The sequence below is a fragment of the Scylla paramamosain genome, chromosome 6, assembly GCF_035594125.1.
Source record: "Scylla paramamosain isolate STU-SP2022 chromosome 6, ASM3559412v1, whole genome shotgun sequence".
Lineage (NCBI taxonomy): Eukaryota > Metazoa > Arthropoda > Malacostraca > Decapoda > Portunidae > Scylla > Scylla paramamosain.
This window is the reverse complement of record NC_087156.1, coordinates 21,613,105-21,636,210: the sequence shown is the minus strand read 5'-3', so window position 1 is coordinate 21,636,210 and position 23,106 is coordinate 21,613,105. Positions and strand designations below refer to the sequence as shown.

The 23,106-nt window shown below is 37.3% G+C and overlaps 1 protein-coding gene across 3 annotated transcripts; it reads left to right on the top strand.

Moving 5' to 3' along the window:
• Window positions 1-420: 420 nt before the first annotated feature.
• LOC135101394 (membrane-bound transcription factor site-1 protease-like) lies at window positions 421-21,652 on the top strand. 3 transcript variants are annotated; one of them, XR_010269254.1, is made up of 17 exons: window positions 421-702; window positions 1,943-2,562; window positions 2,803-2,954; window positions 3,230-3,682; window positions 3,839-3,956; window positions 4,147-4,370; window positions 4,946-5,130; window positions 5,309-5,425; window positions 5,564-5,701; window positions 6,081-6,456; window positions 6,919-7,481; window positions 7,749-7,990; window positions 11,569-11,849; window positions 12,324-12,424; window positions 12,540-12,685; window positions 14,276-14,368; window positions 15,541-15,676. XR_010269254.1 is itself a non-coding variant. In XM_064005321.1 (16 exons), exons 2-16 carry the CDS (start codon window positions 1,977-1,979, stop codon window positions 12,900-12,902), a joined length of 3,687 nt encoding a protein of 1,228 aa, XP_063861391.1. In that variant the 5' UTR covers window positions 421-702; window positions 1,943-1,976; the 3' UTR covers window positions 12,903-14,247. The 3 variants fall into 3 exon arrangements, 2 of the variants coding, with proteins under 2 accessions (XP_063861391.1, XP_063861388.1); XM_064005321.1 differs by lacking the exons at window positions 14,276-14,368; window positions 15,541-15,676 and adding an exon at window positions 12,898-14,247; XM_064005318.1 differs by lacking the exon at window positions 14,276-14,368 and having other exon boundaries at window positions 422-702; window positions 15,541-21,652.
• Window positions 21,653-23,106: the final 1,454 nt, after the last annotated feature.

The window sequence follows — 23,106 nt, the reverse complement described above, 5'->3', positions numbered from 1 at the left end:
TTATAATGGTAGGAATATGGGGAAGAAAAGGAGAACAGAAGATAGGTAAAGCAATGAGATAGTAGACAATATAATAGATGTTGGCGGAAATGGGCAACTTTCAAAGTGAGGGAACACAATACTGGAGTGTATATGAGAAAGAAATTTGATGAAAATTAGATGATATGAGCATGCCAGGACATGAATAAATGGATGTGTCGCAGCCATCCACTAGAGTTCTTGAGAAAAGGTGTCATATACACATACAAATAATCAAAACGACTGAGAAGAGGAAAATTAAAAGAGGGGAAAGAAAAGAGCAAAGGAGGAGGCTAGGCAAGGGAAAAAGTTAGAGGGATGAAGTCCGCCTTAAGATAACAGTAATTATAATGGCTGGCTGAAGGAGTCCCACCTGCTGCCTCGGGTTGTTGACTCCGCCGACCCGTTCTCCCTCACGCCTTGTTATAGACGCCACAATATTACCACTCAAATAGAATCCCAACCCATTTAATACACTTCAATGTATATTGTAAAAAAATCTAACACTGTTTTTGAGTTAAATATTACAGTCAGTCTTGCAGGAGTCTCGAGTCTGTATCCGCTGTGATGAAAACATTGGACGTCTGTGTGGGGAGATCAGCTCGCAACACACGGAGCATCCTCGGCCACCACTCCCAGCTGCTGCCTTTCCCTAACCCCACCCAATGAAGTGCCAACCACCAGGTATATCATACGACGTAGTACATTGGATTGCGTCACCAACACATTAAGTGGGTCTTGAGATTATCGCTGATGGCCTTCCTTGGAAAATTGTATTAGGTTAGCTTGCATTACTGCCCAACCTATCAAGTTTTCTCTCCGGGTTCTTTCACCTGGTGAGGCTCCAGTGTCCAAAACTTCTTTGCCAACTTGACGGCCTAGCAGAAGCCATACTCATCCATGCAGTCAATAAGTACATGCATACCCACATGCTCAATGAATAATTGGTGTATAGTGTACCATTTATAAGAAAAACTGGTAAGTAATTTTGAAATAAGGCGCTAAACACTTGAGGTGACACAAGTAATTCAGTTGATGTGTTTAAACTTAGGTTGTAACTCGTTTTGGTGTGCAGCACATCCAAGTGAGGCACACCTAGGATATGGGTCCTTAGTCTGGTGCCAGTATCGGTTAAGGTTTTAAGTTTAGTGTAAAGATTGTTGTAGTCTTTGCTGGCCTTTTAGTGTGTCATATTGTGTACAGTGAGTGAATAGTCTGACCAAACTCCACTCAGGTTTACATAGATTATTCTCGCCTGATTGGTAAAGATGTCATATATCCATGAGAAGTTCATTTCCCACCAAAAACCTCTCACTGCCAGTTTATTCTAGCTTCACATAAATTTCTTTGTGGTTCTGGAGATGCTCAAAGGCAGAGCATGACAAAATTGCCTAATCAGGTCAAACTAAAGGATTTACCTAAGGATTGGGCATTTCAACTTTCACTACTACAAGCAGCTACAGATTTTGTTTGCAAGTGACCAACTGGTAGTTTTGATATAGAGATCAGTCTACTGTGGCATACCAAGAGTATCAGAATTTAAAGTACCCTGTCGTAGTTATTGTTGCATCATGCATCAGTTTTTAATTAAATTAATTCTTCCATTGCCATATTACTTTCCAGTATAAGTTTCAGTGATATGTATGAACTAAACAAATTTTAGAACTAATAAACTTCCATTGGGCATGACAACATTCATCACATTTATATGTCTCTTCTACCTTTGGTTTGAAACCACATCACTAATATTTATCTGAAGATGGTGCACAAAGTACTGGATGTGAAATTATAAAACTAAAATCATGCAAAGATAAGACTTTCACTTGTGATGGCAAGGACCATACCATGCTAATATAAAACTTCAGATTAAAACATTGTTGCATGTTTCCATAAATCAAATATATTTATTTATATATTTTTTCAGATCACTTGAAAAGTTAGACTGCAAACATAAGACAATGAAGCCAAATTTTCGATGGAAGAAAACAGAGTCTAGTAGAAAAGGGACCGTGGCTTCAAATACAGAGGCAGTTTTCCACAATGAAAGGATTCTTCCATATGATAGAAAAGAGGTCATCAGAGACGAAGATAAAGGAGTTACTGGTGGTGATTTCCCGTATCATTTAGATATGCAAGTGATCAAAAACCCTGAAGTGGAGGGAAGAAAGCCCAAGTGTTATTGTAATTCACAAGTGATAAAAACCAGAACTAGACAATTAAACAGTGGGTATAATCTGAAAAATATATTTTACTGGAGGCCAGATTGGAGAGGAAGTTTTGTGTTTGTGTTGATTGTGGTGTGTTTATTGAGCAGAACAACACAAGGAGCACTGAACAGTGACAGTGATGCCACATATGGTGATGATAATGTAATGTTTAATGCTAGAAGACTGAGTAGCTTGACAACACCAGATCCTGTAAATATTTTACAAGAAGAGCACAATGATCCCAATGGTGGTGGATCAAAATCTACAAAAATGCCATGTGGAAAAGAGAAAGGAGTACATGTGAAGATCCAGTATTCTTCCAGTATTGTGGAAAATGGTAAGTAGTTCTTTTCTGTGACATGCTGGATGTATGAGCTATCTTCCAAAATGTCAATGTGTCATTTGTATTTTCCAGTTCAATAAATGCACAACTTTAGAGGACTTTTATTTTTCAGTTTAGTAAATGTACAACTTTAGATGACTAGTGTGTGATGAATTCTGAAATGAGTGCATTACAAGATCATTCTAAGATTTCCTAATTTCACCACACTCTCTGATCCCTGATATTTGTCTGTAGAATACATAGTGGCCTTTAAGGGATACTACAGACAAGAGGCTCGTGAACGTTTCATAGAGGCAGCCTTGAATGAGTCCAATGTGGTGCGGTGGGAAGTGGTGCCCCGCAACAATCCTGCCAGTGACTACCCAAGTGACTTTGATGTGGTTCAGGTGAGTTGCATTTTGTTATTGGTATTTATTTATTTATTTATTTTTTTTATCACTATGTTGAGAAATACAACATTGTCAGCAAAATTTACTCACACACACACACACACACACACACACACACACACACACAGAAGGAGGAGCAGTACATAGACTTTTGGGATGCACTACATAGACACTGTTTAAAGTGGCAGAGAACAAAGAAAACCAGAATTAGCTATAAAAATCAGAAAGTATTGATTGCAACATTTTTTACTAACAACTAATTACGTTCACAGATTCAAGAACATCACAAAAATGTGGGCCTAGATGCACTGAAGGACCATCCTGCAGTGAAAAGAGTAACTTCCCAGCGCATGGTGATTCGCCACCTACACTTTGTCAATGACACTGAAGATACAGATCTGGACCAGTGGGAAGAGAATATATTTGCTAATGTTTCTGAAACTGAAGGTTATCCTGGTATGATTTTCAATGTAACTGATTCAGACAGAATTACCTTAGGCGATGAAACTTCCTTAAACTCTGAGGAGGAGTTAACTGACACACAGGAGGTGCATGGTGATGACATGGAATATGACCATATCTTTTCTGAGGCTACTGCAGACAAAACAGGCACCAAAGGCACAGGTGATGGTGAGCCTTGCAGTGGAGATAAATGTAAGGAAGGGGAGACAGAGGATGGCACCTGGCCGGCCTCTAGACCACTGCGGCGATCTTCACTAACACTCGTGAGTTGACCATCTTTTCAACATGTGCTGTATTATAGATAAATCAATAAATTCCGAGAGATATGTTTGATGATTACTTACAATTATCTAAATCTGATTTACCAAATAATTAGATATAATTTGTATCAGCAAATGAGTAAGGGAAACTTTTTCCAGGGCACAGCATTTTGGCAGACCACCGGCAGACACTCCAGCCGCCGTCTTTTACGTGCCATCCCTAGGCAGATAACAACCACTCTGCAGGCAGATGTACTGTGGAGCATGGGCATTACAGGTGAAGGAAGCTGGATGTCCATATTCATGAAATTGCCTTTGTTACTATAAAATGTGTTTTTCAGCTTAGAAACTGGAGTGCCCTTTCCCTGAACAAAGTAGACTGAAATGATCATGTATCATCATGTATCATGTATGCCAACATTATGCTGACTTTCAAGCATTAAAATGGTTGCATCTTTCTTGTTTAGGTACTGGAGTTAAAGTGGCTGTGTTTGACACTGGCCTCTCTAAATCCCATCCCCATTTCAAGCGCATCAAAGAACGAACAAACTGGACAAATGAAAAAACTCTTGATGATGGCCTAGGACATGGCACCTTTGTGGCTGGAGTAATAGCCTCCAGTGGGAAGACCTGCTTAGGATTTGCTCCTGATGCTGAACTGCATATTTACAGAGTATTCACCAATAACCAGGTGAGTTGGAGCAGTATGGGAGTGCATAAGTACAAATACTGAATGGTTTATATGGGAAGCTAAGAACTAAAGGATACATATATAATTTGATTCTTTAAAAATTTTATGGATGTAGACATTATCTATATATCTATATACTAACCAACTTCCACTTGAAGCTGGATAACTGAAACAAGGTAAACTCACTGAATAGTGACAGAAATCACATAAATGTAGATGTAGATAAGTATATGCAACAGTCATCATATTGAAATTAACATGTGACATGTATGCAATGAAAAACTGAAACAAAGTGGCTGAGTAGTAAGCTACTGCAAAATCTTTCAGACTCAAAACCAGTTAGCCTTAAAGATGACCACTTTTTGACTAATACTGCCCTTCTGGAAGCTGGATAAATGTTCTGGTACCTTTACTGGAAAACTGCTGCATATTTTAGCTACAAGATTGTTGATTTCATGTTTAACAAAAACATGATTTTCCTTTTGATATAGACTTAATTTTAGTTAAAACTTATACTTAATGAAATGTTAACAAATTTTTATTTGTATTGCTGAAGAACTATTTGCTTCCTGCAGGTGTCCTACACATCCTGGTTCCTAGATGCTTTCAACTATGCAATTCTAAAGAAGGTGGATGTGTTGAACCTAAGTATTGGAGGACCTGATTTTATGGATCATCCCTTTGTTGACAAAGTATGGGAACTGACAGCAAACAGAGTCATCATGGTGTCTGCCATTGGCAATGATGGGCCACTCTATGGGTTTGTATATTTCACCATCAGTACCTCAGATTTTTTGTGGCATGTTGAGATATTATAGATGACTGCAAGAGGGTTGCAGAATGTCTACTCAAGAGATGTAATTTCAGAAGTAACTTTGTGATTCATTAATTGAGATTGAACATCATCCAATATCTCACTATAAATGGACTGGTTTCAGAACTTTGAACAATCCAGCAGACCAGATGGATGTTATTGGTGTAGGCGGCATAAATTTTGAAGATCAGATTGCCCGCTTTTCCTCTAGAGGCATGACAACTTGGGAATTGCCTCAGGGGTGAGTTACCCACATCCACTACAGTGTATGCAATGCCCCTCCCTTTATGCCTGAGGTATGAAACCTTAGTGTGATTGTATAAATGAAGTATGGCTCAGTCCTGAAAATCTTATACTTTACACAACTTTGTCTTAACAGATATGGCCGTGTCAAACCTGACATTGTGACATATGGGTCCCTGGTGCAGGGATCAAGTATGGAGGGCAAGTGTCGACAACTCTCAGGCACTTCAGTCGCCTCTCCAGTTGTTGCTGGAGCTGTCACTCTTTTGGCCAGGTATTTGATGCTGCACCTCTTGTGGTTGTTTGTTACAATATTGTTACATTATATTGTAACAAACATTACAACTTTTCTGTACAGTTACTTCATAATTGTGACTTCTAAATATTAGAATATTATTGTATATTATGAAACTTGGAAGAACAAAATTATTAATAAACTTTGAAAATCTAATACTGTAGTTATTTTGTCTTAAAGTCAGTTTGATAAAAATTTATCTGATGTTTTCTTTTTAAAAATTTGATGTTATTAATATGTAATATTCCTCTACTTTAGTATAAAGTAGATCCAGAATAGCAGAATGTATTTTGATTAAATATTTAAACTGAGGTAAATTATTTAGTTTGATGTAAAAGTATGTGAATATTTTTTTCAGTGGTGTTCTTCACCGAGGAGGCATCATCAACCCAGCCAGCATGAAACAGGCCTTGATGGCCTCAGCACGAAGACTGCCAGGAGTAAATATGTTTGAACAGGGTCATGGCAAGCTGGACTTGGTAAAGGCATACCAGGTGCTTTCAAAATATAAACCTCAAGCTTCCCTGAGTCCTAGTTACATAGATCTCACTGAGTGCCAGTACATGTGGCCATATTGCACTCAACCTCTTTACTATGGTGCCATGCCTCTCATTGTTAATGTCACAATCCTCAACGGCATGGGTGTATCTGGACGCATAGTTGAAAAGCCTGTCTGGCACCCATACACTCCTCAGTTTGGACAGCATCTTGAAATGGCATTCACTTATTCAGAGGTACAGTAGCTTCTTTATGCTTCAGGATGGGTTCTTATCAAAGCTGCAATCATTTGTAATACAACAGTGCAAATTTTCTCAGTAATTCTTCTAAATTATGAGCAAAGCAGTTAATTTTAGGGCTATATATTATTGGTTATACATTCACTAAGCACTTAATCTGAAACTGTAAGGGGTTCACATTGGATTTATCAAATGAGAAGAAGAAATGGGAAGCAGACAAAATAACATCATACACTCAGTTCTTATCTTCTAAATTTTTGTTCATTTGTTCAGTCCCCAAAATAGAAGCAAAAAAGTGGTTATGTCTGGTTGTAGCTTTAGATTAAACATATATTTAATATGATCCTTAATTGTTGTTAAGCTCTTTTGTGAAATAAATCCTATGCCTTTGGCCAACTTCAGGCAACAACAGAATTCTGTTGGCAACATAACAACAATAATCCAACACCGGTTTTCCAGGTCTTGTGGCCATGGTCAGGCCATCTTGCTGTATGGATCACTGTGGCTGAGAGTGGTAAGGACTGGGAGGGTTATGCACGAGGACATATCTCTATTACTGTGGAATCTCCCCCTGAAGAAGGTGAAACCCAACCAAGAATTTCTCATGTGAAGTTACCTGTCAAGGCCAAAATGATTCCTACACCACCGAGACACAAACGTGTGCTGTGGGATCAGTTCCACAACCTGCGTTATCCTCCAGGCTACTTCCCAAGGGACAACTTGCGCATGAACAATGACCCATTGGACTGGAATGCAGACCACATACATACAAACTTCAAGGACATGTACCAGCATTTACGGAACAGTGGATATTACATTGAAGTACTGGGATCTCCTTTCACTTGTTTTGATGCTAGCAAGTATGGAACTCTGATGATTGTTGACCCTGAAGAGGAGTATTTTCCTGAAGAGGTGACAAAGTTACGACAAGATGTCGAAAAAGGCTTGTCCATCATTGTGTTTGCTGACTGGTATAATGTCAATGTTATGAAGAAAGTGAAGTTCTATGATGAAAACACAAAGTAAGTAGCTTTGTTATTTTTAAGAAGTACATATGGAAATTTAATTGCTGTGAAAGAAATACAAGTACATAAAGATTCTTAAACTAGGAAAACATATTTTCTGATATCACCTACTTTGAGGCAGTAGTTTTGCCATCAAAGGACACATGAATATGTTAACAGTGTCATTGGGTGATGCTCTTTCCCTCTGATTGGCTGATGTATTTCTGTCACAAAAATTTTGATTATTTTTTCTATAATGTATCCTAATGCTAATTTTTCCGTCAGGCAACTCTGGATGCCAGTAACGGGGGGCAGTAACATCCCTGCCCTTAACTACCTGCTTGGTTTCTGGGGTGTGGCCCTCAGTGATGGAGTTTATGAGGGAGACTTCACTCTGGGAGACAGGGACATGTACTATGCCACTGGAACTTCATTGGCACAGTTCCCTCGGGATGGTATAGTGGTGCGTAAAACCCTGAACGATCATGCCAAGGAGATGTTGGAGGCTGAGAATGAGAGTGTTCAAGGTATGCTGTAATCTATGATACTCTTTGTTAACAGAGGAGGAGGCAGTAGACACCTGCCAAAATGATAATTACTCCCAGTGAGGTCTAAAGCACTGTTCAGGGGGTGCTGTGAACTTATCATTAAACCCAGCTGTGACCTCACTGAACATTTCCCTTTGTGTCTCACAACACAAGGGGGCAGTCACAGCTTGCCCTCTAAAGACAACTCTCTTCCTTCACACAAAACTACAAGCACCTAATAACACACACACACCCTTCACTCAAAAATTTCAAAATCATCATGGCGACTCCTACACCAGCCTCGGAGTCCCCATCTGGAGAGGGGACCATAAATGTCCCCAGGTTGAACTGCCTTTCTGCCGACGACCCTAAGTGTCTTGACACCCCCCTCAACTTTTTTTTCATTAACTTCTGCAACATTCGCGGTCTAAGATCTAATTTCAACCTGTAGAACACCACCTCTCCTCTTCTAAACCTCATCTTCTTTTCCTCACTGAAACTCAGGTGTCTGAGGCAACTGACAGTAGCCCCTTTTCTGTTCCCTCCTACTTTCTCTATCCTCATTTTTGATCCAAAGCTGGATGCTGTGTTTATGGGCGCAATGACTTAGCCTGCTCTCGTGCCCACGCTCTTGAATCTTCCGAGTTTTTCACCATCTGGCTATGACTACAGAGTCACTCTCATACTAAATTTATCTGTGCTGTATACCTCTCACCTAACTCCTCTGACTATAAGAAATTCTTTGACTACTTAACTTCCAAAGTGGAGCACATTCTGACATTCTGACCCTCTTCCCTTTTGCAGAGATCTCCATTCTTGGAGACTTCAATGTTCACCACCAGCTTTGGCTTTCCTCTCCCTTCACTGACCATCCTGGTGAACTAGCCTACAACTTTGCTATCCTCCATGACCTAGAGCAATTGGTGCAACACCCTACTCGTATTCCTGACCGTCTTGGAGATACGCCCAACATTCTTGACCTTTACCTGACCTCTAATCCTGCTTATGCTGTCACCCTTTCTTCTCTGTTGGGCTCCTCCGATCACAATCTCGTATCTTTATCTTGTCCTATCACTCCAATCCCTCCTCAGGATCCCCCTAAGCAAAGGTGCCTCTGGCATTTTGCCTCTGCTAGTTGGGGGGACCTGAGGAGGTATTTTGCTGATTTTCCTTGGAATGACTACTGCTTCCGTGTCAGAGACCCGTCTTTGTGTGCTGAGCGCATAACAGAGATGATAGTGTCTGGCATGGAGGCATACATTCCTCACTCTTTTTCTCGTCCTAAACCTTCTAAACCTTGGTTTAACACAGCTTGTTCTCGTGCTATACATGATAGAGAGGTGTCCCATAAAAGGTACTTAAGCCTTCCATCACCAGAATCTCATGCACTTTATATTTCTGCCTGGAACCATGCCAAGTCTGTTCTCCAACTAGCCAAAAACTTCTTCATTAACAGAAAATGTCAAAACCTTTCAAGATCTAACTTCCCTCGTGATTTCTGGCATCTAGCCAAAAATATCTCCAATAACTTTGCTTCTTCTTCTTTCCCTCCTCTATTTCAACCAGATGGCACCACTGCTATCACATCTATTTCTAAAGCTGAACTCTTTGTTCAAACCTTTGCTAAAAACTCTACCTTGGACGATTCTGGGCTTGTTCCTCCCTCTCTTCCACCCTCTGACTACTTCGTGCCACCTATTAAAATTCTTCGCAATGATGTTTTCCATGCCCTTGCTGGCCTAAACCTTCGGAAGGCTTATGGACTTGATGGGGTCCCTCCTATTGTTCTCTGAAACTGTGCCTCCGTGCTTGCACCTTGCCTAGTCAAACTCTTTCAGCTCTGTCTGTCAACATCTACCTTTCCTTCTTGCTGGAAGTTTGCCTACATTCAACCTGTTCCTAAAAAAGGTGACCGTTCTAATCCCTCAAACTACCATCCTATTGCTTTAATTTCCTGCCTATCTAAAATTTTTGAATCTATCCTCAACAGAAAGATTCTTAAACATCTATCACTTCACAACCTTCTATCTGATCGCCAGTATGGATTCCGTCAAGGCCGCTCTACTGGTGATCTTCTGGCTTTCCTTACTGAGTCTTGGTCATCCTCTTTTAGAGATTTTGGTGAAACTTTTGCTGTTGCCTTGGACATATCAAAAGCTTTTGATAGAGTCTGGCACAAAGCTTTGATTTCCAAACTACCCTCCTATGGTTTCTATCCTTCTCTCTGTAACTTCATCTCAAGTTTCCTTTCTGACCGTTCTATTGCTGGTGTGGTAGACGGTCACTGTTCTTCTCCTAAATCTATTAACAGTGGTGTTCCTCAGGGTTCTGTCCTGTCACCCACTCTCTTCTTATTATTCATTAATGATCTTCTAAACCAAACTTCTTGTCCTATCCACTCCTACGCTGATGATACCACCCTGCACTTTTCCACGTCTTTTCATAGACGTCCAACCCTTCAGGAGATAAACATGTCACGCAGGGAAGCCACAGAACGCCTGACTTCTGATCTTTCTAAAATTTCTGATTGGAGCAGAGCAAACTTGGTATTGTTCAATGCCTCAAAAACTCAATTCCTCCATCTATCAACTTGACACAACCTTCCAGACAACTATCCCCTCTTCTTCAATGACACTCAACTGTCCCCCTCTTCTACACTGAACATCCTTGGTCTGTCCTTTACTTATAATCTGAACTGGTAACTTCACATCTCATCTCTAGCTAAAACAGCTTCTATGAAGTTAGGTGTTTTGAGATGTCTCTGCCAGTTTTTCTCAACCCCCCAGCTGCTAACTCTGTACAAGGCCTTATCCGTCCATGTATGGAGTATGCTTCACATGTCTGGGGGGTTCCACTCATACTGCTCTTCTAGACAGGGTGGAATCAAAAGCTTTTTGTCTCATCAACTCCTCTCCTCTAACTGACTGTCTTCAGCCTCTTTCTCACCGCCGCAGTGTTGCATATCTAGCTGTCTTCTACTGCTATTTTCATGCTAACTGCTCCTCTGATCTTGCTAACTGCATGCCTCCCCTCCTCCCACAGCCCCGCTGCACAAGACTTTCTTCTTTCTCTCACCCCTATTCTGTCCACCTCTCTAACGCAAGAGTTAACCAGTATTCTCAATCATTCATCCCTTTCTCTGGTAAACTCTGTAACTCCCTGCCTGCTTCTGTATTTCCACCTTCCTATGACTTGAATTCCTTCAAGAGGGAGGTTTCAAGACACTTATCCACCAATTTTTGACCGCTGCTTTGACCCTTTTATGGGACTGGCATTTCAGTGGGCATTTTTTTTTATTAGATTTTTGTTGCCCTTGGCCAGTGTCCTTCCTACATAAAAAAAAAAAAAAAACTAATTGAATGAAATGATCAGTCTACTAAACTTCTGATAAGGCTAAGATATTATATATATATATATATATATATATATATATATATATATATATATATATATATATATATATATATATATATATATATATATATATATATATATATATATATATATTATTTATTTATTTGTTTATTTTTGTGAACACTGTATTTCAGCCCTTCATGGTGTTTTCTTTGTGCCAACAGATGTACCCATCTTGGGGCTGCTGCAGACAGAAAGTAACAGTGTTGCTGACAATGCTGACAAGAGTCAGAGTCTGGGACGCTTGGTGGTGTACGGAGACTCTAACTGCCTAGACAACAGTCACCTCCAGAAGGACTGCTTCTGGATGCTGGATGCCCTCCTGGAGTACACCACCACAGGCCACCTAGCTGGTGTTTTCAGCTCCAGTGCTGGGGCTCCAATTCCACCAACAACAGACTTGCCCACCAAAATGGAAAACAGTAATTTACACAAACATTCAAAGGTTTGTATCTCTCTTATTTGAATTTTAGATAACCTTATAGTTATGTTTGTATGTTTTCATTATGCATAACTGAAAAATCAAGGAATTAAATGCATGATTATTTCTGTAATTTCTTTAACTTTTAAGTAAGCTACAATTAAAGGACTATATCAGTGTCTTTATCTCTTACTAAAATTAATAAAGCTGAATAATAATAATGCATAGTCAATATTATTGTGTACTAGAATGACTACACTGTATGATAAAGACTTGTCTGAGCTCTTAGGTGAAATAAATTGCCTAGATTACAATATGTGACATTAATAATGTCACATATAATAATAATTGATAATGTCACATATAATAATAATTAATAAGCAATATGTGACATTAATAATTCAGCTCTTATAAGAGATGTACAAAAAAGATGAGTAATTGTTGATTTTCTTGCTATACAGTATGTGGAGTTATATATCACTGTGAATTGTGTCCCAGGTTGTAGAGCACACCCTGGGGATGGAGCAGATGCGGCCCCTGCCAGAGTGTCCCATCTTGGTGCCTGTCATACCACAGCCTCTAAATGTTTCTAACAAAAAGTAAGTTTGATCTAACTGTTACAGCTAGTAAGTCATGCACTAGAAAAAAGAGACAGCTATAGATATATCAAAACTTTAAAATTGAGCTCTGAGAAGATAATTTATCTATCCCCAGCCTGAATATCCATGTGGGCCTAAAGCTGCTCTCCCAACCTGAAATTGTGGCAGCAGTCAAGGTAGCTCCTGTTGATGTTCAGCCTCTGCCTCTGGATGGCCATGGAAGCAACCAGGGGGATATAGTTGCTGGCTCTTCAAATACAGGTATTAATTTTTCTTTCTGATTTTTCATTCACTTGGCATTTTCTAATCTTTCATTCTTATGACATTTGTAGCTTCTGAATTAACAGGAATGACCTAATGCAAGGCAACTTTTGAGTGATTAATCACTATGTGATAAGTATGTTGGTGAGAATAATTCTCTGGAGAGAGATTTTAAAGAAATTTTCTTTCCCTCATAAAATCTGTGACTCAAGAATGAAGTACTCTTACTGGTGTATCTCCATTTGACTGGTTATGGCTGTGACTACTGCCGACACATGCACAACTCGATCCATCCCACATCATTAACTGGTCTTGCACGCTGGTATTGATATAATTTTTGATGCCTCAGTCTTTGAAGAAATCCTTTTTAAATTTTGTCTGTGGGTTTAGTGGGAGATGGAAGTTTCCCTAAGCTTTGGGACAAGGTTGAAATGCTTCCATCCAAGAAATTGGCTATGTATGTTGTGAGTAAAGAGATTACACTGGGGAGGAGCTTTGTAAGTAACCAGATTAGGTTAAAAACAATTCTTTTATGGTTTTATTTGATTTACAAGTGGGAATTCTTGTGGCACATGTATCACATGTCTATCATTTGGTACACTCACTGTTGCACCCCCATTTGTTAGAAGATTAAGCTTGTGCTTGTTTTTCATTGCATGCTGTGCTGATTTTTTTGTTTTTTTTTTGTTTTAGCTACATTCAGTTTTTATATTACAGCACTGCTCTGGTCTTTGTTGGTAATCTGGAATGATTCACCTTCACAGTGTGTCTTATACTGTCTTCATATTATGATTACTGTTGTATTTACTAGTGTTAGTGTTTTAGCATTTAAAAACTATTATTCTACATCTTAGTAGCCTTAACATGACATTCTGTCTCTAGCTTATTATTTCAGTATTGTATATAGTGTAAGACAAAATTTTGCTTTTGATCTTTAATTTATGCCTGTTGCTTGGAAATGAAAAATATTTTAAAAGATTCCACTATAACAGATGGTGGTTGACAACCCAAATGACTATGCTTACACACTATCAAGGTTAACATTATTCCAGGTATTTCATTGGTGACTTTTCAGTAACCTGTCCCTAACAGCAGTGTGACAACACTCATGGGGTATATCAAGGCCACCCATGAATGCATGTCATGCACTGTAGTGAACAGTATGGAGTAGAAGTATGACAGAAGCATACACAGTGTACATGTGGGAAGGATAGAGGGAAGATCCATTGTCTGCAAAATAAACCTGTGAATAAGTAATTGAAGTTCACATATAAAAAAAAAATAAATAAATAAATGAAAACTACTAATAGATTGTGGTAGCCATAATAACTCAACCAATGAATGAGGATCTAGTAGTGATGAAAGTTACCATCGTCGTCTTTCTGTGTTGTCTGGCCTTTTGGCTGAGAAAGTGCCTATATAAATGGTTTGAATTACATAAGAATTCCTGCAGATCTCTTTTATTGAACATAGAGAATATACTGACACGAACTTATGAAGCGACTTTCCAGTTTCAATGTCTCGTATAGTATTGATGACTGAATGCATCATCTGATGTCCTTCCAACATTCTTTGTAATGTGTGTTACAGAAAGTGATGATGGTGCCATTCATACCAGTTTGTAGCACGACGCTGGTGGGATTTTTGTTATTACTAAGAAACATGATGTCTTGATTATGAAAGGTGAGTTAGCATATCAAATGAAGAAGTTTCATTGGTAAAGACCAACAATTATGGGAAATTCATTATGATGAAAACCAGCTCAAATAATATTGTGCTTGTTTCTTACCAGAAATTTGCAAAGTTTATCCTCAGAACAAAAAATAGTTCAGAAAACTAATGCTGTAGATTGTCAATCTGTCTGTCTCCCCGTTAGATAGTGTCCCTGAGAATTTCCCCAAAGGAATTAGTAATGATATGCCTCACCCTTTCCCACAGCAGCATGACTTAACACTTGTAATTCTCATTCCTGTTTTGGTCACTATACTGGCTTATAATTACGAATTAGCTTCTTCATCCCTCTCATTATCAAAGCTTTAAAATGTTGCCTGTATTATTTCACTTTTCTTTAGGATAAATTCTTGGGAGAGAAATATCAAAGGCATTTCATGGAACAATAAATTTCTGCTCTGAGAATTCTTGAGCTATGCGAAGTAGTAACAAGGAAAATAATTTTGTCTTTTTTCTGATATAAAAATGCAAAATTGTCACTTATCAATAAAAAAAATGTAGAATATATTAGGTTGATTTTGATATATTTCATTAATGGATATTATTCTCTTTACAAACAATTTTTTTTTAGGAAATGTAATCCATTATTATACTGCAGTTCATATGTAATTTATATCCTTTCTCAGTGCATTGCATTAGTTTTCATTCCATTCATTTAGTATTTACTTTGATTAATAGCTACATGAACCTTGATAGGTTTTGATTTCCCAAAGAATATTCATACATAATTATCAGGAATTAGACATACTGGTATTTCTGGGAAACTTGAATAATGTAAATTCTTTCACCATGACATATAGGTCAAGGTGTTGTGCAGAAGAATTATTGAAATTGTATTTCATGGAAAGATTTCATGAAATTGAATGCAGTGGGTTGATGTGATTGAGTAATAAAATGAATGTGAATGTGAAAGGAAAATAATTCAACAATATAAATGTTTGAAAGTACTTATTAGAAATACACATGTAAGTAATGTATGAATTATTGAAGATCAAGTGATGGATAGACTAACTGATATGAGACAATAATATTAACTTCAGCAGAGGAAAAAATCAGTATATATTTATGTGGTGCTAGTGACATTTTCCTGAATGCAAATAACACAAAGCTACTGCCTTCCACAGGTAGCAGTCTGAGCACCCTTGCCTATCCCACTGAGAGGACCCCAGCATTTGCCATCCTGTCCATAGTGATGGTGGTGCTTATGGTGTGTTACTGGTACCGCTCCAGACACAGACCCAAGAGGCGGCGCAGCAAACTCCGCAAGGTTTTCATGGCTGCCATCAATGGTCGTCTTCCCTCTGTGTGAATGGCCATAACCCAGCTCAGGTTTGGATCATAAGATAATTTCATGAAAAGAATTAATGTACAAAGTACGTTGAATGTACTAAAGTTTAATTATTCAATAAATGAAAAATGTCTTGTCCTGATGTGTTGCTAATAACACATATTTAAGGAGTTTAAATCAATTATTGTCATGGTATTCCTTTTTTAGCCATGCAATATATTGCAAAGCACATATGAGAGACAAACATATAGTTGGTCACGATAACAGAAATCTTTTGCATACACTGTGCAAAATAATGATAATAAATGACAATTTTATTTTCTTATTCTTGTATTTATTATTATTATTGATATTATTATTATTATTATCATTCTTAATATTAAAATGTAGAGGCCTGGTGGCATGGGGTTTGTGTGCTCAACTCTCACTAGAGTGCATCTGGAATCAAAGCTAAGGGTGGGGAGAAACAGTATGGGCTCTTCACCATTCATTCTGTAGTCCCTGTACATTTAGCAGATGATGGGCACAAGACATAAGTCATGGAGCTTTGACCTTACAGGAGAAGTACAGAGCCAGGAATCCTGGCCTGTCTAAGTACTGAAGGCCAATAATTTTGGCCCACTGTTTCTATCTGTGGATGCCTATTATCAGAGACTAGAAATGATCTATGCCACAACATGAATGGTAAACAGGCCAGAGTATAAAAAAGGAAAACACTAATTTATAAACACCATTATAAAATCATCATGAATGAATTACCATAAAATTATGAGACTAAATTGGCTTGATATTTACTATTTAAGGGATGACAAGAAGGGCTTTATGTATGCCATGGTTTGTAGAGTTAAAGGCAGTTATTCAAAGACATGGTTCTTGTACATAGTATAGGGTTGATCAAAAGTTTTCTATTCCTGGTAGTTACAGGCTGGAAAGCCCTCCGAGAAATGAACATTGAAGGCTCATTTCTCGATGGTGAATAACCACAAGTAAAGAAAATAAACAAACTAAGTACTTCATTTAAATATGAAATTGCCATTATATTGTCATCAAAAGTGTACAACTTAAAGGCATTATATTTATAAATAGATATAAATGGGAGACATGAAGTAAATAATAGTTTACTGCCAGCATCCTTTGGTTTTTATACCTAAACGCTATGGCAACTAAGAGAAAGTTCACAGGATTATTGCAATATGTGGCTTGTTTCCAGTGGGGATAATTTTCATGATGCTGTGACCTCTTCATTGATTAAAATGTACATAATTTACAGAATAGTTTACTAATAACATTCAGTGTAGAATTTTACTGTCTTTCACAATGATAGCAAATCTTAGAAATGTTTTTTGCACACAAGTGGAAGTTGGAGATTTAGAGAAGTGGAACAGAGCACTCATAATTTTTATAGCAGATATTTTGTCACTAAATAGGTTAGATGTCTCATTGTATTTGTCTGCATAAATAGTCTGTCAAATTATTTATGTATTACATAAGCTTTAGTTGAAACATATCGCATTACATGTTGCCCTGGACATGTAACCAACTGTGGAGTGTGATACAGAGTTTTAACTTTACTCCATTTTAAGGTGACAGTGTTAATCATTGGTGTACTTATGAATTTAGTAATTATAAATGTGAAAAGGTATTGAAGTATTCAACTAGGCATTAACAAATGTAGAATTTTATACTGTACGAAATGAAAAGATTGAATGTAATGTTACTGCCAGTGGAAAAGTTACATTTTGAACAAAATTGGAATTGTTCATCTCACATGAACTCTTTCGTTAGCTCTGTTGCTGTGAAATTTGGTCACTAAATGTAGAGTTAAACTGATGTCACTGTAAAGAATTCAGTAACATGAAATATCACAGGACTGACAAAAGTGTCCATTTTAAATTTGCTCCTAGACTGAATGAAGGCTTGAGACCTACACAGTTCTTTGATCACCAAATCTGACATAACTGGGATATGGCATGTCTCCTCACTAGGTTGTACTTATAGCCATTTGGCAACAGTTCTGACTAGGGAGAACCTAAAGGATACCAGAAAGGCTTATGGGTGAAGCAACTGATGAGTAATCCTGCTGAGAGATATAAGGAATAGGAAGTATTTGCATGGAGGCTTGTTTGTGAAAACCTCAACGAATGAGTATGATCACTAAGTGGAGTACTATGCCCCCACCAAGTGCATATTTTTTTATTTACTTATTTATTTATGTATAATTTTTACCTTTTTATTGTATTTCAATTTGTTTTATTTGGTGTTGCTAATGTTATTTGTTTATCACTCCTGTGGCAAAGCACAGCTTAGTTTTGGCCTTATCTGTCAAGTAGGCATGCACAAAAAAACATACAAAGACTAGGCCAATAGACACACACAAACACTGACTTAACAAGAGATGAGTGAATAAGGATTTGCAGAAGTACAGTTTTCCACATGGCACAATAGATTAGCAGAGTACATAGCCAGAGGAAGTGGTGTGTGCAAACAATATATGAATGCAAATCTTAAGAAAACAGGATAATTTGGTTATAAAAATGGAATATTGCAAGCTTTGCTCAATCCTGTAGAAATACTAATGTAAATATTGGAATACAAAAGGGGGACTGTTGACCAATATTGTATGGTCATAACTTTTTGATTGATATCTTTACCCATTCTTCAATGGGCAAATTGGTGCATCAATGTGAAAGGAAGTCAACAAAATAGTAAAAACCTAGCTTGGAAATTGAACCATAAACCTTTCAGTTCTGCTCCAGATGTTGTAACCACTCTGGTATCAGGTTGTTATGTCGTGCTTTTTATTCATCATTAATACTAATGATGAATGAAAGTATTTCCTCCATTAAACAAATTGTCATATTGCATGTACATAGTCACGTCAATACTTATGAGTGGACTTTAGATTTAATCACTGCTCCACTATAATAGTGAGTGCAAAGTATAGCAACAATTTAAAAGGATTACTGAAAATGATGATATTCAGGTTGTTATGCAATGTTTAAGAAATTTTTACAATAAGAGTGTGTGAGAAAATCTTATTTTTTTTAAATAATTTAAAGAATAAAATGGAAGTTCGAAGTCAAATTCCATTGTTAAGTGGAATGTTTCTGAATGTATTGAGCTGAATTCTTCCTAATTTATAATGTGTAAAAATAATGTGACATGAAAGAGGGTGACAAGCAAAGACTAGTGTTGTACTGTTATTATTGTTGTCTAATAGACTGATGTAAAGAAATATGGAAGAAAAGAGTGAGATGAGGAAATCATATAACTTCCAGAAACATTTGTAAAAACTTTATGCATGTAGACTGTAGAGGTGAGATAAAGTTATTTATGAGTCAGTTGTTGCACACTTCTTTAACTGTAACAGATATTCACATCTATGTCTATCCATATCTGTCTGTTTGAAAGTCATCTGTTATGTCTTTCCTAGCTGCCAGATCTCACTCTCATTGCATTGGCAAATGGGACCAAGACATGACAATGTGGTTGCCATTTGAAGTTGTAATAAATGCTTCAAAGGTCCAGAAATATAAATTATGCTTATCTTTACAACCACCATGTACACAAATACATTATTTACTTAGGGTCAGAATTTTCTCAGTTACCTAATAATTTTTAATGTAACATAATTGTTGCATTTTTTCATGTGCTTTTCAATGGGTCCACATTTACTTGCTCCAGTCCAGCCCTCCATTTGACATGATGGCACAGTTATGTATGAGGGGCATATGTACAATAGAATGTATATCAATAAGATAAATACTTCAAACGTATTTAATCTACAGTTAGATACAAACCTATTTCTTACCCCCACTATTTCAAATGCAGCTGAACACTTCTTCCCACACAGAAGTGGCTCACCCACTGATCCTGTACAGTTACACATCTCTGTTACTTTCCATCAAACTTACTGTTCTGTATTGGAACCCAGATTAGCTATAACACATAATGAACTTTGGTTTTGATTTTAAAGGATACTGGATGGATTAAAGGGTGATGTTCAGGCTGTCCAGTAAAATATCAGGTGGCAGCACTAGCAAAAATAATCCTCAAATTATTTGATGATGTTTTACATTGAATTTGCTTTATCAAGCATGAAATTAGTTCAGGTTAATTAGAAAACAAAAGACTGCCTTAAAAAAAAAATGTAATTTAGCCATTGACCACAGTATACTGGTTTTATGAAACCCAGTATAACAGTTTCATTATGAAGTGTTGAGGAACTTTGCTTAAGTATGGATATCTTATCAAGCTCATATGGAGAGGAAGAAAAATTTGTGTAACCAGTTGCAAGCCATGTATGATACTAAAACAGAATGAGTTTTCTGATCTTCTATAACTAACCACAGAATTAAATAACAACTAGAAAAAAGGGTGTCAAGGAAGGAAGCACTAGTATGTAAAATTTAAGAAAATCAAGATTTATTATATATATAAAAAGTATAAAGTGATGCAGGTGAAAGACTGTATCGCTGGTAACTATCTGAATGCTTGAATTTACATATACGAGTACACAGTTACTCAAAAATATAAAAATCCTTACGGAAATACAGTGTAAACTAATCAATGCAGTACAGCTGAGCAGCTTACATTATACAATTTAAAAACTTTTCCACTAATGCCCCTGATTACCATTTTTAACTTGTACTAAAAAGATATATATATATATATATATATATATATATATATATATATATATATATATATATATATATATATATATATATATATATATATATATATATATATATATATTACCATTTTCAAGCCATATGATCACCTAATGAATCTGTCTTTTTGTGTGTAGCATGACAACTCTCTTGACCTTTGGCAACACAGCACCACTGATTCCTTGTTCCGACAGTGTTGCAACATGCTCTCCTTCCCGATTCCCTGGTATTGCAAACCAGTTATGCCTAATATACACTAATGTACACACACACACACACACACACACACACACACACACACACACACACACACACACACACACACACACACACACACACACACACACACACACACACACACACACACACCACTTCATTTTTATACTAAATGAATAAGAAACTGGGCAAGGGCAACAAAAAGATTTTCATGGGTAAAACATATACTGTCTTCAGTTGTTTAAAATGATAATTGTAGTAGTAAAAAAAAAAAAGGATTGGATAAATGTATTTACCAAGGTGTCTTGATGCTCCTCTCTTGGAGTTCAAATTGAAGAAGTATGAAAAAAAAAACTTGCCCTGCAGAGGGATGATTTTTGTATCCCTAAGATGAACAGAACACTGACCAGAGCAAGTAAACACTTTAGGAGTGCAGGATGGTCTCACAAAGGAAAAGAAGAGGAAATAGTAAAATCAAGAGAAAGTAATTTATTCAGATTTTCTATTAGTTACATTTGAATTTTTATTAGATTTTGTCTCCTGTATCTTTTTATTGCATATTATTGTTCAGTAAACTTATCCTACAATCTTTATGATAGAGTAAGTTCCACTTTTCTTAGTTACTGTAAGTGCCTGGACAATTTGATCATAGGCTGCAAGTAATTAAGTGTTATTTTGACTACACAGATATTCCTTCAATACTTTAGGTGGCAATAATTTGTGATCATGGTCAGTCTTACAATTGTATAGACACATGCTATACAGTACTAATGTTTTGTTTAATTTTTTGACCAAAGAATTTAGTGTGTGTGTGTGTGTGTGTGTGTGTGTGTGTATTATGTTTTGTAGAAGTAGTTGTTATAATGTCATGTGCATTTTGTAACTTTTCATTATTTATCACATGTAGTATTGTTGTATTGGTAAATTATTTTTCTTGTGTATTGTACTTGGTTTTATGTGATAGAATCTAATTATCTCCATTCATGCACAATACTTTCCTTGAAAGAGAGAGAGAGAGAGAGAGAGAGAGAGAGAGAGAGAGAGAGAGAGAGAGAGAGAACCTTACACTGTAGTACCTCTGTCATAATGTTGCACAACCCCATGTAAGGAAATATAAGGAAGTTGTATTAGTATAGTGATGCAATAAAAGGTCCAGCAGGACCTCTCACATGAGGTTACTGGGTCAGACACTCCTAATTAATATATTTGTTACTTAGATATTAAGCAGGTTAAGTGAGTGTGAAATACTCAGCCTAACAGTGTGATAACTCTCAAGCCACAGGGCAGCGATGCAGTGAGCAGGCTGCAGTGCTTTGTCTTATGTATGTCTGTTCTGTGCACAGGTGATTTGAATAAAAATATTTCATACACTTCTCTCTGTGTCACCTTATAGCAAATGAAGGCATTAAACATTACAGTTATTATATTTTCCATCCAAGTCAGACTTCTTGAACTGGTATGTAGTCTACACAATGTCTGCTGATCTGCCCAGTAAGGCATCCCTATCAGCCTCATGGCAGATTATCAGAAACAAAAAATGGTGGTACATACTATGCATGTGTGTGTGTGTGTGTGTGTGTATGTGTTTACACCTCACTCGCTGATAAATAAGGTGAATGATAATATGAATGGATACATTTTTAAACACATTTTTCGTGCCTTTTTTATATAAATCTTTCTATATATGCACATGAAACAAAGTGTCATGCAATTTGCCTACTTGTCATTTTGAGGATCCATACTGCCAATACTTGAGCCTTCCATCACCAGAATCTCATGCACTTTATATTTCTGCCTGGAACCATGCGAAGTCTGTTCTCCAACTAGCCAAAAACTCATTCATTAATAGAAAATGTCAAAATCTTTCAAGATCTAACTCCCCTTGTGACATCTGGCATCTAGCCAAAAACATCTCCAATAACTTTGCTTCTTCTTCTTTCCCTCCTTTATTTCAACCAGATGGCACCACTGCTATCACATCTATCTCTAAAGCTGAACTCTTCACTCAAACCTTTGCTAAAAACTCTACCTTGGATGATTCAGGGCTTGTTCCTCCATCTCTTCCACCCTCTTGACTACTACCTTGGATGATTCAGGGCTTGTTCCTCCATCTCTTCCACTCTCTTGACTATTTCATGCTACCTATTAAAATTTTTTGCAATGATGTTTTCCATGCCTTTGCTGGCATAAACCCTAAGAAGGATTATGGACCTGATGGGGTCCCTCCTATTGTTCTCTGAAACTGTGCCTCCGTGCTTGCACCTTGCCTAGTTAAACTCTTTCAACTCTGTCAACATCTACCTTTCCTTCTTGCTGGAAATTTGCTTACATTCAGCATGTTCCTAAAAAGGGTGACCATTCTAATTCCTCAAACTATCGTCCTATTGCTTTAATTTCTTGCCTATCTAAAGTTTTTAATCTATCCTCAACAGGAAGATTCTTAAACATCTATCACTTCACAACCTTCTATCTGATTGCCAGTATGGGTTCCATCAAGGCCACTCTACTGGTGA

What these genes read in the sequence shown, in the direction of transcription:
- LOC135101394 (XM_064005318.1), top strand. Translation starts at nt 1,977, where the DNA reads ATGAAGCCAAATTTTCGATGGAAGAAAACAGAGTCTAGTAGAAAAGGG. An exon ending in TTCCAGTATTGTGGAAAATG is followed by an intron (nt 2,563 to 2,802) that starts GTAAGTAGTTCT and finishes ATTTGTCTGTAG; the next exon opens with AATACATAGTGGCCTTTAAG. An exon ending in ATTTACACAAACATTCAAAG is followed by an intron (nt 11,850 to 12,323) that starts GTTTGTATCTCT and finishes ATTGTGTCCCAG; the next exon opens with GTTGTAGAGCACACCCTGGG.